Source organism: Anopheles marshallii, chromosome 3, assembly GCF_943734725.1.
Source record: "Anopheles marshallii chromosome 3, idAnoMarsDA_429_01, whole genome shotgun sequence".
Classification (NCBI taxonomy): domain Eukaryota; kingdom Metazoa; phylum Arthropoda; class Insecta; order Diptera; family Culicidae; genus Anopheles; species Anopheles marshallii.
The window spans coordinates 77,174,766-77,194,966 of record NC_071327.1 but is presented as its reverse complement, the minus strand read 5'-3'; the positions used below and the strand labels follow the sequence as shown (position 1 = coordinate 77,194,966).

Here is a 20,201-nt window from a genome sequence, read left to right as displayed (position 1 = left end):
AGAAGCCAAGCGATACGAAAAGATGGCACCGTGGCATTTCAGCGGAAGTAAAGTGACCTGTCATGGTGTGTCGTTCTTCTGCTGCTTCCCAGACATCCGCTGCCTTCTATGCAGCGCCAGCCTAGCGTACTTCCTCCGCTTCAGCGTCGTGATCGTTGTAAATGTCGTATCCGGTCTGCATCTGTGGATTCAAACCATCGTCCGCTTTCTCGGTGGCCGTCGTATTGTAGCCTATCTCGTGGTACCGTATCGGATAGGTCAACTGATTGCCCCGGTCCCATGTGTACAGTTCCTGTTGTTGAGGTGAGGTGAAGAAGAAAAAAAAAACCGAGAAAGCAAAACACGATAAGCACGGATGTATCAGAAGAAGTCACTCGTTAGCGGTAAACTCTCAACCTTCTGTACCGCAATCCCGTATGGCTTTGATGCTGTGTTCCAGATATTCTATGAGCGCAATACAACACACAAACCCACGCACACACGAGTGTGTTGGAGGCATACTTATTTCCCTTTGCCTAAAAAGTTCCACTGTGTTCGAAGTTCAATATTTGATTAGGCTACTTTCGTTGCGCAGCTCGGGGAAACCCACCGGCCATCGGCGAACCTTTGACGCTTCCAATTCTGACCCTACTTCAGTACAGCAACCTCCCCACACAGCCACAGCATACATGAACGGGGCGGCAAACATAAAGCGTACCAATTTAATTTGATTTCCCATAGAGAAATGCAAAGAAAAGTTGTTGATCTAAGGAAATTAATTTCCTCTGGAGGATACTGGATACTGGAGCTTCCAGGAGGGCGAGCGTCGAACAATCCCTCCCTTCCTCCCGCACTCCTCTCCACCATCTCGGACAGAAGGAACGAGATCGTATTGGAACAAGAGCAAAAGTGGCTTACTTATCATTTGGAGCATCCTGACAAAATGGAAGCGAAAACTCCGAAATTATCTACAGAAAAAAGAAACGATTTGCACTTTAGATGAAAGAAGACGTACATTTGATGCCATTCGAAACCCTCAAAACCCACAAACAATTGGTATGCAAATAAGTAATGCAATACATCAAAACCATTTACTGGTAGCAGGCTCTCTGGACAGTGGGACTCCGTGCAGCTGAAGCGTACCATTTGCAGTTACACTAAATCAAAGTAAGCACTGACTAGCCATAGCCTTGTGTCGCCGATGCGTTGTGTCCAGTGCTGTTCCACATCCTAGACACAAACGGTGCACAGTTCCCAAGGGCGCTACATACTTTTTCGTACAGGGGAGGTAAGATATAGTGCATCAAATTTGAGATCATTTGTTCTCTTTTAACTAAATGGTATCGTCATTACTTGTAGTTACACAGAGGGCGCCGAACCGAGACCGAAGGAAAAGTTTCCACCTCCCCTCTTCGGGACCGCATCGAATGGAGGGAGTCCAATTTCGAGTAAGTAATTCCACAACATCAAACAACGACAGCAAACTAGTTCTTTGCGCTGGGGGAGAATTACCCGCAAGAAGGAATGCAAAAACGGCAACAAAAATACATCTCCCCGTTCGGAGCTTGTGTAACTGATTGTCTCATTAATTATAGATCCTTGTCGTTGTGGAATGCCGAATAGTGGACGAGACGGGTTTGGAAACACAGCTTCTCCCGGAAGGACAAGATCACTGTGCACAGTGAAGGTTTTCCCCTACTCTTTATGCTCCAATTCCAAAGCATCCATGTTATTGCCCATCCCTATCCCTCTGGTATCTCACTTTTCGAATTAACAGGCTATTCCCACTGGTGGATGGCTGCTAATGTCGTACTTGGGATTGGAAAGAAATTCCCAAAACACACACACACATACCCCACCATATTCTTACACCATCGCCAAAAGCTTACCTTGTTTTTGAAATTGTACCCCACGGTGGTGGTCTTGCGGAACGGGTTCGTGAAGGCTAGGCTTACGTCCAGCAGCTTGCTGTGGTACAGGTCGAGCGCGAGCCGTATCTTGGTGTTCCGCTCGGTGACGGAATCGATCGCGTACAGAACACCGCAAACGATGAACATTTCGCCCACCTTGTGATGATTTACGCTAATGTTCCAACCGTACTGTACCGTGAGGTTGTTCTCGTTGAGCTACAAGTGCCAAAAAAACAAAACAAACGAAACCGTGAAAAGAATAGAAAAAGGTATAGTTTCGCTACAAATTGCACGGTTGGGAATTACTGTAAAAAGGAAAATGCGCGTCAGCGTTTGTAACATTCCATTCCGATGCATTTGGTGCTGTCACTCGATACGCTTTGCGCCAGCGTACTCCCGTGGGGCAAAACGGAACGTTTCAAACCCAAGACAAAAGCCTCGCGACGCGACGGAAAGTAACTAAAGGCAACAGGAAAATGATTAATCTTATTCTTTACCTTGACAACCATTGTGTTGTTCGAATCTGGCGTTCCGTAAATGACCCACAGCCCATTATCGTCCACGTTGAAGTCCATGTAATTAATTTCGGTGGTATAAAGATAATTGGAACCGTTCGTCGTAACGCCTTCCAGCTCGTTCATTGCTGCGCGGAAATGGAAATGTTCGTGTCAAAAGAGTTCCATTTACTTCATTACCTTTGTACAATGCGCACCCAGGCGCACAATGTTTCGCAGTAAAGTAGATTAAAATATGTTTCGAAATAAAAACCCATGTACAATAGTTGTAGCTTTCAAAAACAAGCAACCTTGACAGCAGGTAGCTGAGAGTAGTTATGTTTCGCGTTGGTTTGTACGTGTTGCTCGATGTTCCTAGTAACTTACCGGTCTGCCGTTCCACATTCAGATCGTACTTGATGATGCGCGGTGAGTTACGCTCGTTGTAGTAGAATGAACCATTGTAAACCACGTGTGCATTACCCTGTGAATAGTTTTGGTTTCAACAATTATTCTGTAGGTATTTTTCAGGGTATATTCGCTTTAGCAGATGGTTGATGATTACGTCTAAATTGTTTATCATTGCACTTAAAAAAAATATTATATACACTAGCCAACATTCAATGCCAACGTATACCGAAGGCAAACCGAACACAACTGACTTGAAGATATCTTCTTGATATGCGATGTGAGAAGGTAAAAACAATGAGTCCTTTTGGAATGATTTCAAAACTCTCCATGAAGACGCTTTACTACCAACAAGCTACTGATGTAACTTCATCGTATCATTAGAAACACTCGTCTTTTTCTCAGTACTCAGTCAACGAGACTATCGGATAACATCAGTCTAAATTGATGTAAACACTACCGACATACACATCATTGGTTCGTGGTATTGGTTCCATTGAAGGTGTAATTGCGACGGCACAATGATCTTCTCCTGCGCTGTATTTAACTAGCAAGGTTCTTAAAAATAAGTTCTAAAATCCTTTTAGATACAGATGAAAAAGCAATAAAAAGCAAATAATATATCCATATTGGCACGATTGATCATGATGGTGCTTTTTTGACATATTTAATAATCGACCGAAAGAATAACACTCTTGCGTCAATAGGTAAAAGGCACATAAAGTTCATATATTGCATACCTTTAGGCAATTTTTCTATTAACATTAAAATGTACAGCTTGTGCGCATTATTTGTACCGTTAACCATCACATCTCTCGATCTTTTGTATGCTTCGAGTTTAACAACGTACCACGTTGCATGGTAAAAAAAACTTTTCTGAGCTATTTTAATTTGATATAGCCCGTCATAAACATCAAACTATGAAATTCAAGTAAGTTTTGCTGAAACGCACTCCAGATTTATCCAATTAGCCCGGATGTCCAAGCACAAATTGGCTCCTCAATAGTTGTTTCACTTGTCATACCCTTATCGTGACGTACGGATGTATGACGGTCGTGAGAATTCCAGCTGCCATAGTTACTTACCCGGAAGGGACGCTCCAGCCGGTACGTCTTGGTAGCCACGTTGTTCCGGTACGTGGTTTTGTTGGCGAACTCGAACAACCGATTGGTGTCGTTTTCCCTGGTGGCCCACACCTTCTTCTCCATCGCATCGTTACGTGCGGCTGGGTCCTTCAACCATGCGCCATACAGCTGCTCGGTGTACTTGTGGTACACCGGTTTACCCACCGCGTATAGTACACAGTCTGTAACGCACAAAACATACCGGTGAGATATCAAATTTACGGTGTTACCGAACCGGTGCTAATTTGCTACTAATTAGCTATCTACGGTATGATTTGTAATCGGAGTGTACTGTGTGGTTCTTTGGTTTTCTTGGGAATTAATAATAACTGCACTTCTGATCTGGTGTAGGTGAGGGTTTTCACATGAAAGAAACCCCCAGTTCGCGATAGTGTCACAGTGCAGATACTTACTACACATAGTACTTCTACGCCAACCCATTTACATACCCCATCGGGGAAAATAATTGAGCAACCAATCAACTCACCCGTCGTCCGGTTTGGCAAACCCGTGAAGCTGACATTTCCGATGGGTTTGATTTCCAGATTGCCCACCAAGTCGTACAGCGATACGATCGTGTCCTTGCATTTGAAGTCCCTGCGCAAAAGATAGACCACAGTCAGACAATCCGGAAACCATTGTGTGTTGGTTGCAGTTGCGATTGCAAACAGCTTGCAAGCTCACCTCGGATCCGGACACTCGGGGCAGGTGGTCGGTGGGCCACAGATGTCCTCGTACGATTCCTTTTCCGGCGGTTTCGTACCGTACACATTGATGTCGGTTGAACCCGGTGGCCGGATGATGAACGGCGAATGTTCCATCAGATGAAATTCGGCCTCCGTCATGCCGAGCTCGTTCTTAGCCACGCAATGATACTCCCCGAAATCGGATGACCGGATGTTGGTGATGTTCAACCGCATAACCGATTTGTAGCTGCGTGGCGATAGGAGAATTTTTTTTGTGTGTTTGAGTTGCGTTAGGTGAAGTAGTGCTTGTTAGGGCACTTTTTACACGCTCCGACAAACCGTCCAATTGCGTTGCTCAGGAAATCAAATTACTAATTTCAGGTTTCGTTTAACAAGCTTAGGGTATATGTTGGGCATTCCTAGAATCACGCGATGCTGCCCAGATGTGTACAAGACGCGGTTGTTAAGTTGTTCATCAATAATATGTAATATGTGGAAATAAACGTTCAAACCTATCCAGAGCCTTCAAATAAATGTTGTCGAAAATTGACTCCCAATAGTGGTAATTTTCAACTAAACGCCTTCATCGGCTTCTTATCACTGCTGGGTGCAATGTTATAAAAAGAAAATTTCTCCGTAAATATTGTAATTAATTTGTACTAACACACACCAAACTGCTTGGGGCGGTCGTAGTTTGTCAGTGGAGTTTTCTTTGCTATACTCCACAAGCTCTTTTTTCACTTGCATAACTTTCATCCACAGAAAATTACATGCCTTGATTGGTTGGAATGTTATTTCACCTGCAAAAAACTATTACCTCCTCTCGGACAAGGCACAAAGCCACGAATTACAGCAAGATGGAAACAAAGAGAAAACTCCAATCCCTCGGCCAACGGGTGCCGGTAAAGGTGGAAAAAAGCGAGAAATTAAAACTCATCTCAGAAGAAAGCAAACCTGCTTCAGTTCCGGTCGTTTCTCGAACTGTCTGTCATGGGTTGTCCAATGAAACAGTAAGGTAAAGTTGTTTTTTCAGCGAAAATTTTCTATTTTTCATTTGCTGTGTCACTGTCTCCCTCTTTCAAAGGATGCCTGAACAAGGCGGTTAATGCTTGTTGGTTGAACTGCTGTAAGCATGTTACATCTAGTACAAGGCAAAAAGAAATATCCCATTGAAAATTCCTACAATGCTACAGTTAAAACAAAAAAAAATGCTTCCGTTTTAAATTCCTACATTCCGGTGTAGTGGTTGTTGGTGATAACTTTTGTTTCCGTTTTTTTTCGTCTTTACCGAGTCATGAAGTCGTTAAGTAAAACCTCAGACAGTATGGTGTGGTAATATACAGCATTTTTTGTTTGCTTTGCTGCCTTTTTGCACTGAAGAGACACATTGCTCATATCGATCGGATAGAGAGCGGCCGGAAATACATTCTCATGTCCCACATGAGCTCACGTACACGGACACATACAAACCCATCGACGCCCTACGCTTCCGCCCATCGTACTTACCCGTCGTAATGGGTTTCCATCTGGAATTTATCACCGGGTTCGAGCAGCCGTCCTCCCGGGAACCGTTCCCAGTACTTCAGTGCCTCGGGGAACGCCTCGATCTGTAATTACAAGAGCAACGATAGCGACGGTTGGAATGTTAATAGCATGGATGGACATACCGGGCCATGATTGTTATGCACCGGTGCGGATACACATTCTCCGCTGTCCGGAGACAACATAACGAACTGATAATGGTGTAAATGAATAATAATAACATGTTGAAGGCGAAACAGCACAATCGATATTATATTATTTGAAATCATGTACGTCTGGGTATTTGCGTTTGTTTGAATTTGATTTGCTACCATTCAATTGTTTATTACCTTCTTGTATTATAATGTTAAATTTATTAATCCAGTGTATTTTAGGTTATCTTCGATTTCACGCAGTTCAGTTTGCAATAGTTTATTTGTTTAAGTTTGCGATGGATTGTAGAGAATATCATACAATACACATCAATGGAATCTTTCGGATGGACGGAATTTATCATAAATAAGTCGCTCAAAATTACAGTTGGCCGTAGTGCCTGTAACCTCAACATTTTAATGCTCTTTAATCCTAGAAGATGCCGTCTCTTTAAATTAAAATAACTCAATACAAAATTCCTGTCAGCTCCAACGACCACATCCGATTCAACTGTGTCGATAATTTCTCTTCTTTTAACACACACCACGGGACCCGTACGCACCATCACCAAATGGACCAACCACCACTCGACTCGAGCTTTACTGTCCAGCCAAGCGCAAATGGAACTGCTTGATTTAACCACCTGCTGCTTTTTATTTTTTCCCACTCTTCTTTACTTTAGATGCCCCGTATTTATCCCATGGTGGTGAAGATTCAATTTAGATTTATGAGTTCATTGCACGTACCATACTGTGCCGTGTGGTGGAATGATGTTGCGGCGAGGGTGCACAGTTAGATTGGGCTCGATTTGAGATCGAGTCTAGCGCAGACACGAATCGCAAGGAAAAAAAAAACATGACAATCAGGAAAGAGCGTATACGTGCCGGGTTTGGCTGCAGCAATATGGGTGAAAAGCTTTAATAAGATTTATGATGGCAAATCAATTTGCGGTATGCCTAAAAATGGCTGGAAAAATCTGCCCTCTAAACCATACCGTTTAATAATACTGCAACCAGAGTGAAACCTGGAAGTAGAACGCCCATAACCATTTATACAATAATGGCGTGACAACAAAAAAACATCACACCAAGCAACAGGAATTTATGTTTCGTAATTTTAGCTACTCAAGCTATAGCACAGCTCTTCAGCTGTAGGATGTGGGGAAACAGTTTTCTTTTTTTTTTTCTAGCGGAGATTGATTTTATCCCGTTCCATACGGGTCCTGGAATGGTTTCCTTCTGCGTATGTTAAACCATTTCACGTGTCGTATAACACTTTCCGCACGGTACTCAGAATCAATCAAACGGAGGAAACGTACGCTGCCGCTCACTTTATAACACTCAAAATGAACCATTAAATCGGAACCCACACAAATCGAAACGCTAGGATATGGAGTAGAGCCATCGGAATTCCAACAACTTACCTCGCAGACAAACGTTACCGTGGAACCGTTCACCGCGTACGCCATTTGATTTCTCACGCGTATTAGCGGTGGAACTGTGGGAAATAGAGAAGAAGGAAAAGCAATAAAACATACGCAATTTATACATTGTTCAACGAAATTAACCATCACTGGAATACTGTTATCGATAAATTTCCATCGTACTCCGGAAATCGAGTGCCATAATTCTGTTGTACGGTTTCGCGGTACTTGCAAAGCCTACTTTGCAACGAAACGAACGGAAGTCATTTTTGTAAGTGATTCAGTCTTACATTGTGAGATGTAACTTGATAATTGGCTCCGGTTTCAATGTTTGTCTTTTAAAATGTCAATAAAAGTACAGTTACTTAAATTGTGCGACCGCCTAAAGTTATGCAATGGAATGGCTACATTTATCCGCCAGGAAAAGGATAGTTAGAAAATTGCTATAAAAATAGCACAAGCGAAACTAAAGTACAATTTATATACTCCCGAAAGTCGGACATTAGTAGATTATATACAGCTGTCATTATTTCAAGATTGAATCAATTTAACCATCCATTGCCATGAAAACCACCGTGAATACGGCTATCCTCTCGAACCTTCGCAAGCGTTACAGAAACTTTGGAATCCCAAGCTTAGGTACCTAATCTCAACAATGACCAGATTACAGCGATACTATTGTTTTATCGACAGCAATTGGCACCGTGGGCACACATGTGTTGCCATGTGATACTACGCCAAACACCACCCACCCACATCGCTCCATAGCATCAACCATTGCTACCCTTTTCGAACCGAAAACTACCAACTTCGATGGTGCTTCCGTTTGCAAGAGCAAACAATTTCACTTCCACTTTGCGATCGCTACGATGCACGGCCACTCTTAAGTGTGCTCCAGGCATCGGTACCGAAAAGGGGTAGCACGAGCGCTTTCTTCCGCTTGTGCAGGACAATTTAGTATTGTGAACCCGGGTCGAGATGTGGCCGGTGCGGGAAATGGGAAATTCTTGGAACTTACAATGCACTTCGATGTTGAACGTCTGGTTCGCCGGTGGTGAGATACCATTGTCCGCCAGGCATTGGTACGCGCCCATGTGCACGCGATTGATTTTGGTAATGTTGAGCGTGTGTCCTGCCATCGATGTTGCTGCGGAAAGAAACGGATACACAGACACACATACATACACATGTCAGTAAAATGGCTTCGCCTAAGATGGTCACTCCGTGAGCGTTTGTTTCCTGGCTGGTTGCGGGATAATGCACGTGCACGTACGGATGTGGTTTAGATAGGTGCATTACACCGGAGTTGTTCGAGTGATTTTTTCTGTTTTCGTGAAGTTCGTTGAAGAATTTTACATCCCGTAGAGTACCCGTTCCGTTCCGTCGTGCAACGACAACGAGTTTTACCCTTGCGATCAGCATGGGTTTTACGACGGCTGTTCAAACCAACGGCCCATTATTGGCAAGGGTAGATGCTATTAGGTTGCAGTATTGTCCGTCCAGTCAATATACCGGATGTGGCATCCAGCGTGGAGAAGATTTCTCTGCGACTCTTAGCAGCTCGTGTCTGCATGGTCGGAGTGATTTCTAAACGCGCTGGTGACGGTCAAGTGCTACTCCACCACAACGATTTCCGGGAAGTGAATGACGTTGTGTGCACCGAGCCACCAGGTACGGTAAAAAAAAAGTGGAAAGTATCTACCCAAAACATTCCTTACCTTCCCAGGCCCCGTTGGAGATGGTTTTGCCATCGGCACGGCGCCATTCGACGTGTGGTCTTGGTGTCCCGGTGGCGGCACATCGTAGCCGCAGGTGTGTACCCTCGTGGACGATGATGGGTCGCAGTGCCTCCACGGTGCCGGCCCCCGCAATCGATGGCGGTACGAGCAGCTCGTTCGAGAACGTATCGTTCACCTTCACCTTCCATGCGTTTATGCCGGGTGTGCCGGGCGTTCCGTTCGTTCCCGGGCGACCCTGTTTGCCCTTAGGTCCGTGTATTCCTGATTGAGGCGAAGCGGAAATAAAGGAACAAAGAGATGAGCCGGGCATGCGAAACTGCACGAAGCACGAACTTCGTGGTACGATCGCTCTGCAAGATTGATTTCCTCCAAACACACCGGGAAAGCCCGCGTAATGATGTTTACTCGCTGCCGAGTTCCCGGAGGTAAAGCTACGTGGACGTCTTCTCAATTGAATTCTACGCGTGCAATCACTTTCACCTGAGTGGTGATGTACAAGAGAATGTAATATACGCGGTGTGCAATCGTAGATTACCAATTTCAACCTAACTCAGGGTAAGGACACTGAATACGTGTGCTGGGAAAATGTTTTCTTGCAATAAGATAAAACCCCTCATACACAAAAAAGCTACAATTCTACACAAACAATTCCCTATTTTAATTTCAAACCAATAAAAAGACGAAACAAACCCCAAACTATTACCCGGTCTTATTTGCAAATTTTGCTTCCAAACACTATTACGATGCTTTATTGACATCGTTAGCAATCTTCCTCCATTTAACAACCGTTCCAATATCAATCAATCTGCATTTCAAGACGATAAATCGAACGGAAGCACTCTTTCTCTTACACCATCACTCTCAGCACGACCTTCTGCTCGCTACCAGTCACCGTTTACAAGCATTCTGCGCGAACCCTTTGCTCGGAAAGGACACCAATTCATCTTCACGGTCGGTCCATACCGATCCCTTCGGGGTCGTGTACTGTGAAAACATAATCATCGCTGAGAAATGACGCCAATTTCGGGAGGGCAAACGGTGGGGCGTCAATTTCGCGTTCTCGATTTCTCGACCAAGGCGCACCCAAGTTTCTCCATCTTGGCGTCTTGTTTGCAAACTGCCAGACTTTCCAGTGCTGTCACACAGTGCCACGAAACCACGGTGCAACGGGCCTGCAAACATACATGCTCCTGGGACATCCGCTGCATACGTCTGTGCCAGGGCAGAAGATGCATTGCACACATTTAATCAATTCCAAACTCAGCGTTCGTTGCTTTCATCGACGAAGAAAGATCAATGACTGTTCGATGCTTTGGGATCAAGTGGGAAATGGTTGGAAATATATTTTACACCGGAGTAACATAAACAAAACGGGCTTGGGGTTATTCTTTATGTAAAGTGAAGGAAAAGGAAAACCTTAAAAGCGGTTAAAAGCGTTTCTCTTTAAAAGAATGGTTGATGTTCGTGAGGGGTCATAACGATGATTTCTATCTGATAGATTCTTTTTCAAAAATCCTAAAAAAAGCAATCGTTGTTGCGCCTGCATGTATACACTTCTAGTAACATGCTATGGATCAAGTTGAAAATAAAATGAAAATAGCCAAATTCACTATACCAAATAATACTTTAAACTGCAAGAAACCACCTGTCGTAATGCATGCGCTAGTGCCCCACCGTGACACTTGTAAGTCTGCGTTTTAACCCTCCTACATGCTTTCCAAACAGCTAAGAGCTTGTAGAGCAGATGGAAATTACTTTCCACCGTAATCTCCGTAGCGTGGTTCGGTTTCATCTTCACTTGAGATGTTTGATAAACAGCAGCATTAATTAATTTTATGACGTGTTTGCACCCGGCGCACTGTTGCGCTTGTACGTGGAGCCAATTTCTCTTGTAACGTGAACCACCAACTTACGCTTCATATGTTACCAACGACTGGCAGGAGAACGAGAGAAGCATCCGAAAGGCTTCGATAGGCTTCAAAATCTTGACAGCAAATGCCGTGCGATGGTAATTATTATCTCGTAACACAAACACTCGTGTACTCGTATCATGCAAATCGCATATGTTCTTCAGGCTCTTCACATACTTCATTACAAATCCCTCTCTGCAGCGACTTGTTATTTGGAAGCTTACCTCTCGGTCCGGGCAGTCCTGGCGGTCCCGGTGGTCCTATCGGTCCTGCTAATCCTGCAAATGGACAAGTAATCATAGCGATAAGTTACGCGTTGCGATCCATAGCGTGAGTCCGAAAGTGCACTCGGTACGTACCATCTTTGCCATCGATACCGTTACGTCCATCAATGCCTGGAATTCCATCTTTACCATCCTTACCCGGAATTCCATCGGCACCGGCCCGGCCCGGTACACCGTCCAGGCCCGGTTCACCCGGCACCCCATCACGCCCGTCCAGTCCCGGATTACCGGGATAGCCGATCTCACCTTTCGGTCCACGCGGGCCAGGTTTGCCTTCGCGTCCGTCCACACCAGGGGGACCTGGAAGTCCCGGGTCGCCCCGATTACCTTTCGGTCCTGGTATACCGGGCAGTCCGGGTGGTCCCGGTGGACAATACTCTTTTGTCGCACGGCAAAAGCCGGTAATGGCGTCGAACTGCAGGGAAGGAAATTTGATGAAATCGTTGGTTTTTGGGACGAAGGGAACAAAATTACGTAAAATAATTCACGTGCATTGGCAAAGTGCCCAAAGATATGCAATTTTAAAGCCTTTTTGTGTACAGCTTAATTTCTTTTGCCACTTATTTGAAACTCGCTTTAGATGAATTCATGATGAACGTTTTTGTTTAAACGATGAATATGTCTTTACAAAGTAATTGCAGTTTTAATACTCAGCCACCCAGTAGCAATATTGCGATCGTCAATATGCTTTGATGAAAAAAAAAAACGCCCGATTGTATCCCTTCTTCCCCTTTGCGGGACGGGTGCCGCAAGGGCATAAAATTGACCATCATTATTCCCGGTCACGTTCATGTTCAATATACCAGCGGGGACAATTCGATCATATAACAATTTTACGGCTACGGACATAAAAATTCATTTCCCTCGCGGACAACCGATTGGGAATTGCATATCCCGTTTTTTTTCCCCATCTCGCCCACACATCTATAAACCTTTTAGCTTCTGCAATGCAAACCGTCCGATGTGTTTGCCGGCAAATCTCGTATCACTCATCCACACATATTCCCCCGGAAGCCGGAAGCAGTAAAATGCAATAAAGTGTCGTATCGTTTTCGCATCGCAATATCACACCAATCCGGAAACGGAACCAACGTCATCGTCGATTGCTCGAAGGTAGATGAAGTGTATTGCAGTGATAAAAGCGCCGTAATCAGAGAGAAAGAGCGACAGGAGGGTCGGAGAGACAAAAAGCGCTTTACATAACCCAACACCGTGCCGATTGTTAAAGTGATCTCGTGGGATATGAGATGGTGAATGATCAAATAAGTGGAAGGCAAAAAATATCATTGCCTCTCGAGGAATGGTTTTCACCCATTGCCACATTGCTCCGGGCATACATTGCTGCATCACCTGTGCCCATTCTTCCTCACATACCAACATGAGCCACCCGGCAAAACAACCCAACCGATAAACATCTCGGTGCAGGAATTTGATTCCATCTCAATGCAACGATTTACACATTCAGGTCAATGCTTTTGATTCGATTGCCGCTCCACTTCATGCAAACACAGTCATCCGTTTAGTGGATGGTATATCGGTGTTTCACCTACCGGAATGCGAGAGTAGCTCGTCAGCCAAACCCAACGATCACCGCCGGGTGCGGCACCTTTCAGGCCCGTCTTCTTTATAATCTCCGCATCCTTCTTCTCCAGCTCCGATCGCAGCTTCGGATTGAAGAACTCCACGTTCGGGCCTGCGGTAAAGGAATGCAACGGAATAGAAACACAATTATTTTTCTTCACCCAATTACTTTCCTTTTTCCTGTCGGGGATGAACGGGATGATTGGAAAAAAAAGTTTGCGGCATTTTCTTACCCTCCTGATCCGGGACCAGATTATCGTCGAACAGGCTTAGATCGCGCTTCGGGCGGCCGGGCGTTTCCCGGTACGGTAGCTTCCGTTCGTTTTGTACTCTCTGATTCGCTACTAAGTAAGGCAATGAAGTGCTGTTGGGATGGAATCGTAGTAACACACGCTTTAATTGATGGGAAATTCCATTGTTAGTGTGGGTGAAATGTATCGCAATATGCTTTTGATGTGTGGGGATGACGTTAATTAACCGGACCAGGGAAAATGATTGGCAGATGATGTAGCACAAGCGGAAGCAATGCGCTCCCGTGGTAATCCAAGATCATAACACGAATGCTGAGTGCTTGATGAGTTGTAGGCATGTATTTTCCACATTTCGGATGAAGGCATTTCTTATGTTCAATATCGTTGAGTCCTGTCATTGACCTTGAAACTCTCTTAGAGTGTCCGACATTTCCTAACAAATCCAACTTCCAGGCTACTAGAGACCTTCAGAAGAAGCAATAAACTTCCTAAAACTCGTTTAAGATAAAGTTTATTTTTAAGGATAAGGTTTTAAAGGGTTCAATACTGTAGGCTCATTATTTCAGTAGGGCAAATACTAACATCTTCACCACGATATTATTAACAAAATTTACTCCGTATCGCTTGATGCTAACCGATAGTTAACGGATCACTTCAAAGCGATCCTAATTTAAAATGCTTTTACTTGGTGGCTGTCCCGTGACACTATCCCACCGATATGCGCAGGATAGCCGAAAGCAGCGTATAAATCTCCCAAGCTACTCCCAGCTTATGTTCGTCCTTGTATTTTCCATCACCTTTCCTTCTGCGCCTGAAACGCGAAAACTCATAATTTATACATGCGGCCGTAACGAACTTCTTTTTTAATACCCGCGCGCTATGCGGTCCCGGTGCGGTCGCGACGTAATGCAGCTATCAAAATTTTAATCACCACCTAGTCTACGTCTCAACACCTTGCACCGGCGATGAAATATATTGTTCTGCATCAAATGAGGATTTTGATAGCTTCTCTTTCATTTCGCTTCACTCGGCATCCATCTTCTACTGTGCTCCCCTATACACACACACACACACACACACACCTCGTGTACTTTTTTATCGCTCCACCCAAAAAATACATCCTAAGAAGCAAAACTTGATCGTTAAAAAATCTTGCAACGAGCAAAGTATTTTACGGGCGAAACCAAAGAAGAAAAACGAAAACAACCTTACTCTACCGACTCGGGAAAATGAAAATCAAAGGAAGACAATCTTATGGGGAGGAGAAAAATACGAATGAAAATAAAACAGCCACGATAGCTTTTGCTGGAAGATCCCCAAGCCTGGTTTAATCTTTTCCCATCAGAAAGCAACTAAGCGAAGCCCCGGATGGCTTAAGAAAATTGGAGACCATTTCAGAAATGTCGTAAATTTTGCTTTCTTTTATTGACTCATCTTTCAAGGGGTTAGTCAGATGCCAAAATGTTATTGGGGAATTTGAAGCGAGAATTAAAGGTACACCGTAAGCAGTTTGGCATCGTTCCACGGTTGGTAAAATTATTCTAATAAATATCTTCTTTTCAGCGTGGATATAACGTAAACTCGTAAGACGATACGTTACGCTAGGAAAGTTGCCGATTCTCATTAAGAAAAAGGAAAACATGTCATCGACAGCCCGGCATTCAAAAACCCCTCCAGCTTTAAGAAAACATTCCACAGTAATGAAACGTAAACTCCCTAGCGAAACACAAATATTATAACATGCATGCGCCACTTGCCGAGCCGGCACATTTAACTGCTTGGCAAGTTTGCTCTTCACCAATCATTATGCAAACACCGAAAGTTGCACATCTTGCCACGTGATGCAAGCATCCTTCACTTCAATTAAACGTCCTGCGCCGCGTACCCACCGCGTGTAACAATATTTGAAGTGATAAATTAAAATGGCTTCCTGATGTTGCTTTCATAAAACGAAGCGTGACTGCTGTTGCGGTACACCCGACTGCATTACACTGCAACTTATTACCTTACGTCACCGACGTGCCATGGCAGGATATGACGGTACCGTGTACGTGTACACCTCAAACAGGGGCTGGTGGCTGTCAGCTGGATTTGCACTGCATGTGTGATGGGTTAGTTTTTCTCCCCACCTGCTTCCGGTGAGAGCGCAAGCTGTTCCTTTCACCGGAAGGCTAATCATCAGCACCGGCATCATCATCATCATCATCATCATCAGTTGGTTATTAAACAAAGCTAACCCAGATCGGATGTAACCGGCCTTGCCAATGAAAATAAGCAGCAAGACAGTACAGTGCGATGCACAGTGGGAGTTGGAACTGTCAGAATAACAATTTTACCATTTATTTTACTAATTTTTACGATCATTTTTTATTATTTAAAGGATAGTTGCTGCAAGTAAATTGTCGAACATAGTTTAAAAATTATATTTGAATTAAAGAGTGGGTGAAATCAAAAACCTATAATTCGTAAAATATTTCCGATTATTTTGTAATATGTGAGGCATGAAAAGGATTTCGATTTCATTGGTTTTGCTTCTTAAGAAAATTATTAAAAACGAACGCAATTCATTTTTATTATATTTTAAATGAATCCTTGGCTAATGACTACTCTTCTGCTAAGTTGCCATTTAACCAGTTAAGCACATTTAGCAATATCCAAATATCCTAAACATAATGGTTCCCCCTTTACTAAAGTTCTTTACCGCTGTGTTATGCAATTCATACCCAGTCAGTAATATCATCAGTACAAAACTCTTACACTATTTCCTTCATATTATTTAGGAAGTTGAAATCGGTTAGGATTAGACCGGAGAAGAAAAGACAGATAAAGTTTTCGTTTGATGACTCTTCCGTTGGCCTTGATGTTTGAAGGCTTATATAAAACGGTAAGTGACCCGTTTCATAAGGATCCATTGCTTGGCTTTCTAAAGAAATATATAACTTACATAGTTTCGACAAAGCTTACGCTACTACGCAACGCAAATGCGGGCCCAGGTGTTGTTCCTTGGCCGTGCCCGGTCTAGACATTTATCAAACCAAAGCACACACGGGCAGCATTAACCGCATGCCAACAAGCGCATGTAAGCCGACCGCATACACTGCACGAGAAGTGCATGTAAATCCACCCGACCAAAAGCTTCTTGCCTTTGCAGTACGAGATTATCCGGTACGGGAAATGTTTGGCTTTGTTCGAAATAAACTCCAAAAACCCTATATCTCTCACGAAGCGAGTTAAATCTCGGTTGGTTCCTCCCGATCCACACTGTTTTTCCAGCAAACCGCACACCTCACCCATCATCGCTCCGAATCGCAACCCGATCCCATTCGAGAACGATCGAACCTGCCACATAAAGTATAATTCCACTAATCTCTTGTTCTGTCCGAAAGTGCCATTACCGTATGCCGTAACAACAGTGCGGCAAACCGGCGCACTCGCAAGACTTTCCCGCTGTTCTGCACGATCTGACTTCAGTAACCTAGTAACTGTGCACTTTCACCATCCGCCACACAAACGGATCAAACTGCAATTCCATTTGCTTGGGCAATAAAATTATGCCCGAGTGCTTATTGATTATTTTTTCCTCCTTTTAACGCTTCCCAGTAAGCTTACAAGAGGGAAAGTCGGATGGAATTTAAAGCGAAACCGTATCGGTCGTTAGTCTTTGCCATCCGATGCAGTGGTTCGGTGCCTTCACGCTGCTGGCATAAGCGGGCATTGTGCAAACAATTGGTGCTGCTGCTACTGCTGACGCTTGCCGAACGAAGAGGATACACCCGATCCAGTTTCACTTACTGATAATTGGAACCTGGACTCCTCGAGGATATTGATTTTCACATTATAATTCCATTGTGAAATTCTGTAGTTCACTGGTTGGTTTACAATTTGATTACGAGGCACTATAAGTTTAAAACATATTAGCGTAATAATTATTTGAAATTCAATGAAAGAAACTGATACTGGTGTCTCACGATAAGCTTCATAATGAATATTCAGCATGTTTATAATCTAAAAATTTAGTAGTCTTAACACCTCTGAAGAAATGTTTTGGGCAGTGATTGCACACAGTTAGGGGCTGTGATTTCCAAACAAACCCTTTTCAGAATTTCTTTTAAGCTTTCGATCTGTTATACAGCGAGCTGTATGTAAAATTGTTGACACAAAGCCCTCCAATTTCGATTCTAAGACTGAACAACATAACTGCAGCAAAAGCGTTCCGTTGCGTTCCATAAATGCCACCACTAAATATGTTTCTATCCATTAAATAATGTGCTTTGTTTCAGAACATCAGCACAATTTGCACACCGCCGTATTTTCGTTTCCCCGTGCAGCGCTGTAATGGTTTCCAATAAAATACCTGAGTTTATGGCCACTGAAACGGTGGTATTTGCTATGTGCAAGTATCTTGCCATCCGTAACGAGCCGAACATTACTGCCAAACGTCCGGCATATTACTTTTTGTGAATGTATTCCGCAAAAGGAAATTCACCAGCCAAAGCTCCCCGTTTCAAATCGAATCGTTTCCATTGGCACACGATTACGTTTTCACATTTAGCCTCTCCATTACTTATATTCCTCCGCCCTGTTAACTAAAACCCATTCGGTTTTTTTTTGCCATCCGTAAGCGGAACTGTAAGCATTCTTTTTATTACCCAGTGGCGTTGTGTAAATAGTGGTATTGGGGTTATTTTTTACCGATAAATAGAAAAGCATGGTGAGCCAGGAGTGTGGCCAATGGATGTGAGAGGCAAAATATCCTATGAATAATCGCATGTCCTGGAGCAAGCAGCGTGTGCTCTAACCAAGCCCAGCGGGACTTCGAACGACTACGAAATCACGGACCCGGTTCACAAGGGGGAACGCTATACCATTGAAGCAACTAATACTAGTGGCTGGACCGAACGTAGTTGCCAAAAATTGTGCTTCAACGCTAGAACACTGCGGCCGTGGCTTTTTTCACCACTAAATGGACCATTTAATCGGCTTTGCCCAGGTCCCCGGTTGAGGTTATATCGCTTCAGTTCGATGTGCAATAGCGCCATGCTTCCAAAGCAAGAGTCTGTTTTTCTCTTCACCCATTCGCCAATAATTTACACACATACACGCACACACATTCACACATATGGGGAAAACGATAAAAACGATGAATCTCACCTAAGTTCTGGCGCGATACGTCTCGTGTGCGCCAGCAGATCCGCGCTCAATTTATCGATGTTACTCTTCCAGTAGTTGCTCAGGATCGTTTCGACCTGGCGCTGAACTTCTTCCTCCAGCGACGGTGACGCACGTCCTGCATCCATCGGTGGCAACCGTCGGTCGACGTACGCGAGCAGCGCTGCAGATAGTACGAACATGCCGATCAGCAGCACCGCCAACAGTACGTACACCTGACACAGGTTGAGCGTTGTTTGTGTGAGCTCCACCGGTTTCACATCGGCCGTGTCTTTTCTCGATGGTTTCCGGTGCGATCGGCGGGATGCTGGCACTACCGCCGATGGTGTCGGTGACAGGTCAGCACTTTTGGGTGCCGATGACTTGCGAGAACTCATTTTCGATGCTCTCGTCTCGGTGCGTTCCATTGTGGTTGGAAGGGAAAGCGGACAGGAACAGGGATAGGTTTAAAAAAGTGAACCCACCAACTAAAGGCTTCACGATGAAAGGTTGCAAATGATGGTAGCGAGTGCGTTGGTGGCTATCACGATTGACATTTCAATTTCCTGCGAATACAAACACCCATGCAAAGGAGAACGGGTAATAGAGTTTTGTTAGAACTTGTAAATTGATTATGTTTGTTACATTGCATGTTTCAAAGATCGCAGATACTAATATGCATAATAAAAACTGAAACGAATCATCCATTAACCTTTCTCCATTGCTTCAAATATAGTTTACATAAGTGTCCACATGACCATGATTCAACCATACCCTTACATAAGACAAAAGATGGTTTTGCTATGTGTATTGCATATCTTACGGCGTATTTAACATTTTTGTTTCATGCGCCAGTCGGAAAAGTTATCCCTTGCACTGTTTCTGACGAACTGCATCAACATGGTTGTATAATTGCATTACAATACTGACCTATTGTCCACAGCTCAACAATACGGAATTTAATTAATTAATGCTCAATAAATTCGTTTTGCTAGGCGATTCGTTTACAACTCTTTTGCGGCCATGCAACATAAGTTTTAGAATTTCTATTCAAAGCATTCGCCGCCAGCACATACGACTACAATGTTAATCCTATTGTTTTGAAACAACATAGATACGTCTTATATCCTAAGCTACTAACACAGCGCCTAAATGCTATCGTTTAAGGTACACAATACAGGATGCCCTGTTGGGCATTGTTTGCTTCCTATTTCTATCCCATTTGAGCAACACTTTAAAGACTGCAAAATAGCATTCCACTAATGACCCTCAAACATTAAGTAAACGAAAGAAGAACCAGTAGGCATTTTCCTTTTGCAGAACAATTACATCAAGTAGTTACTCCACTTGCAAAAGGGGTTCAATATTGATCCATTCAAAAAGCTCTTCTCAAAAGGGCAAAAAGGCACCGACATTAAAGACATCTAATTGCCCACTCACTGGATGATGCTGCCCAGCAATGGCCTAGCTCTGGCTCGGGTCTAGCTAATCATGACAACTTCCTTACATCAAACCTTACATCAAAGCAAAAATGTGTTGCTGCTGTACCTAGCCGCAATTCAGTGATGCTAGAGCGTACGGCTAGTCAAG

At 43.8% G+C, this 20,201-nt stretch overlaps 1 protein-coding gene across 1 annotated transcript; it reads right to left on the bottom strand.

Moving 5' to 3' along the window:
- Nucleotides 1-121: 121 nt before the first annotated feature.
- LOC128711122 (uncharacterized) lies at nucleotides 122-19,039 on the bottom strand. Its single transcript, XM_053805987.1, has 16 exons — nucleotides 18,615-19,039; nucleotides 13,446-13,576; nucleotides 13,182-13,324; nucleotides 11,707-12,046; nucleotides 11,572-11,625; nucleotides 9,417-9,698; nucleotides 8,717-8,845; nucleotides 7,699-7,772; nucleotides 6,108-6,208; nucleotides 4,600-4,848; nucleotides 4,403-4,512; nucleotides 3,877-4,097; nucleotides 2,771-2,867; nucleotides 2,387-2,532; nucleotides 1,869-2,105; nucleotides 122-292 (listed from the first exon to the last, which is right to left on the bottom strand). The coding sequence occupies exons 1-16, from the start codon at nucleotides 19,037-19,039 to the stop codon at nucleotides 122-124; spliced, it is 2,910 nt and encodes a 969-aa protein (XP_053661962.1).
- Nucleotides 19,040-20,201: the final 1,162 nt, after the last annotated feature.

Excerpts from the sequence above, each read along its gene's own strand:
- LOC128711122 (XM_053805987.1), bottom strand. The coding sequence starts at position 19,039 with ATGGAACGCACCGAGACGAGAGCATCGAAAATGAGTTCTCGCAAGTCA. Across the intron at positions 13,325-13,445 it reads TCTGGTCCCGGATCAGGAGG|GCCCGAACGTGGAGTTCTTC; the intron begins GTAAGAAAATGC and ends CCTTTACCGCAG. Across the intron at positions 11,626-11,706 it reads CGGTATCGATGGCAAAGATG|GATTAGCAGGACCGATAGGA; the intron begins GTACGTACCGAG and ends GTCCATTTGCAG.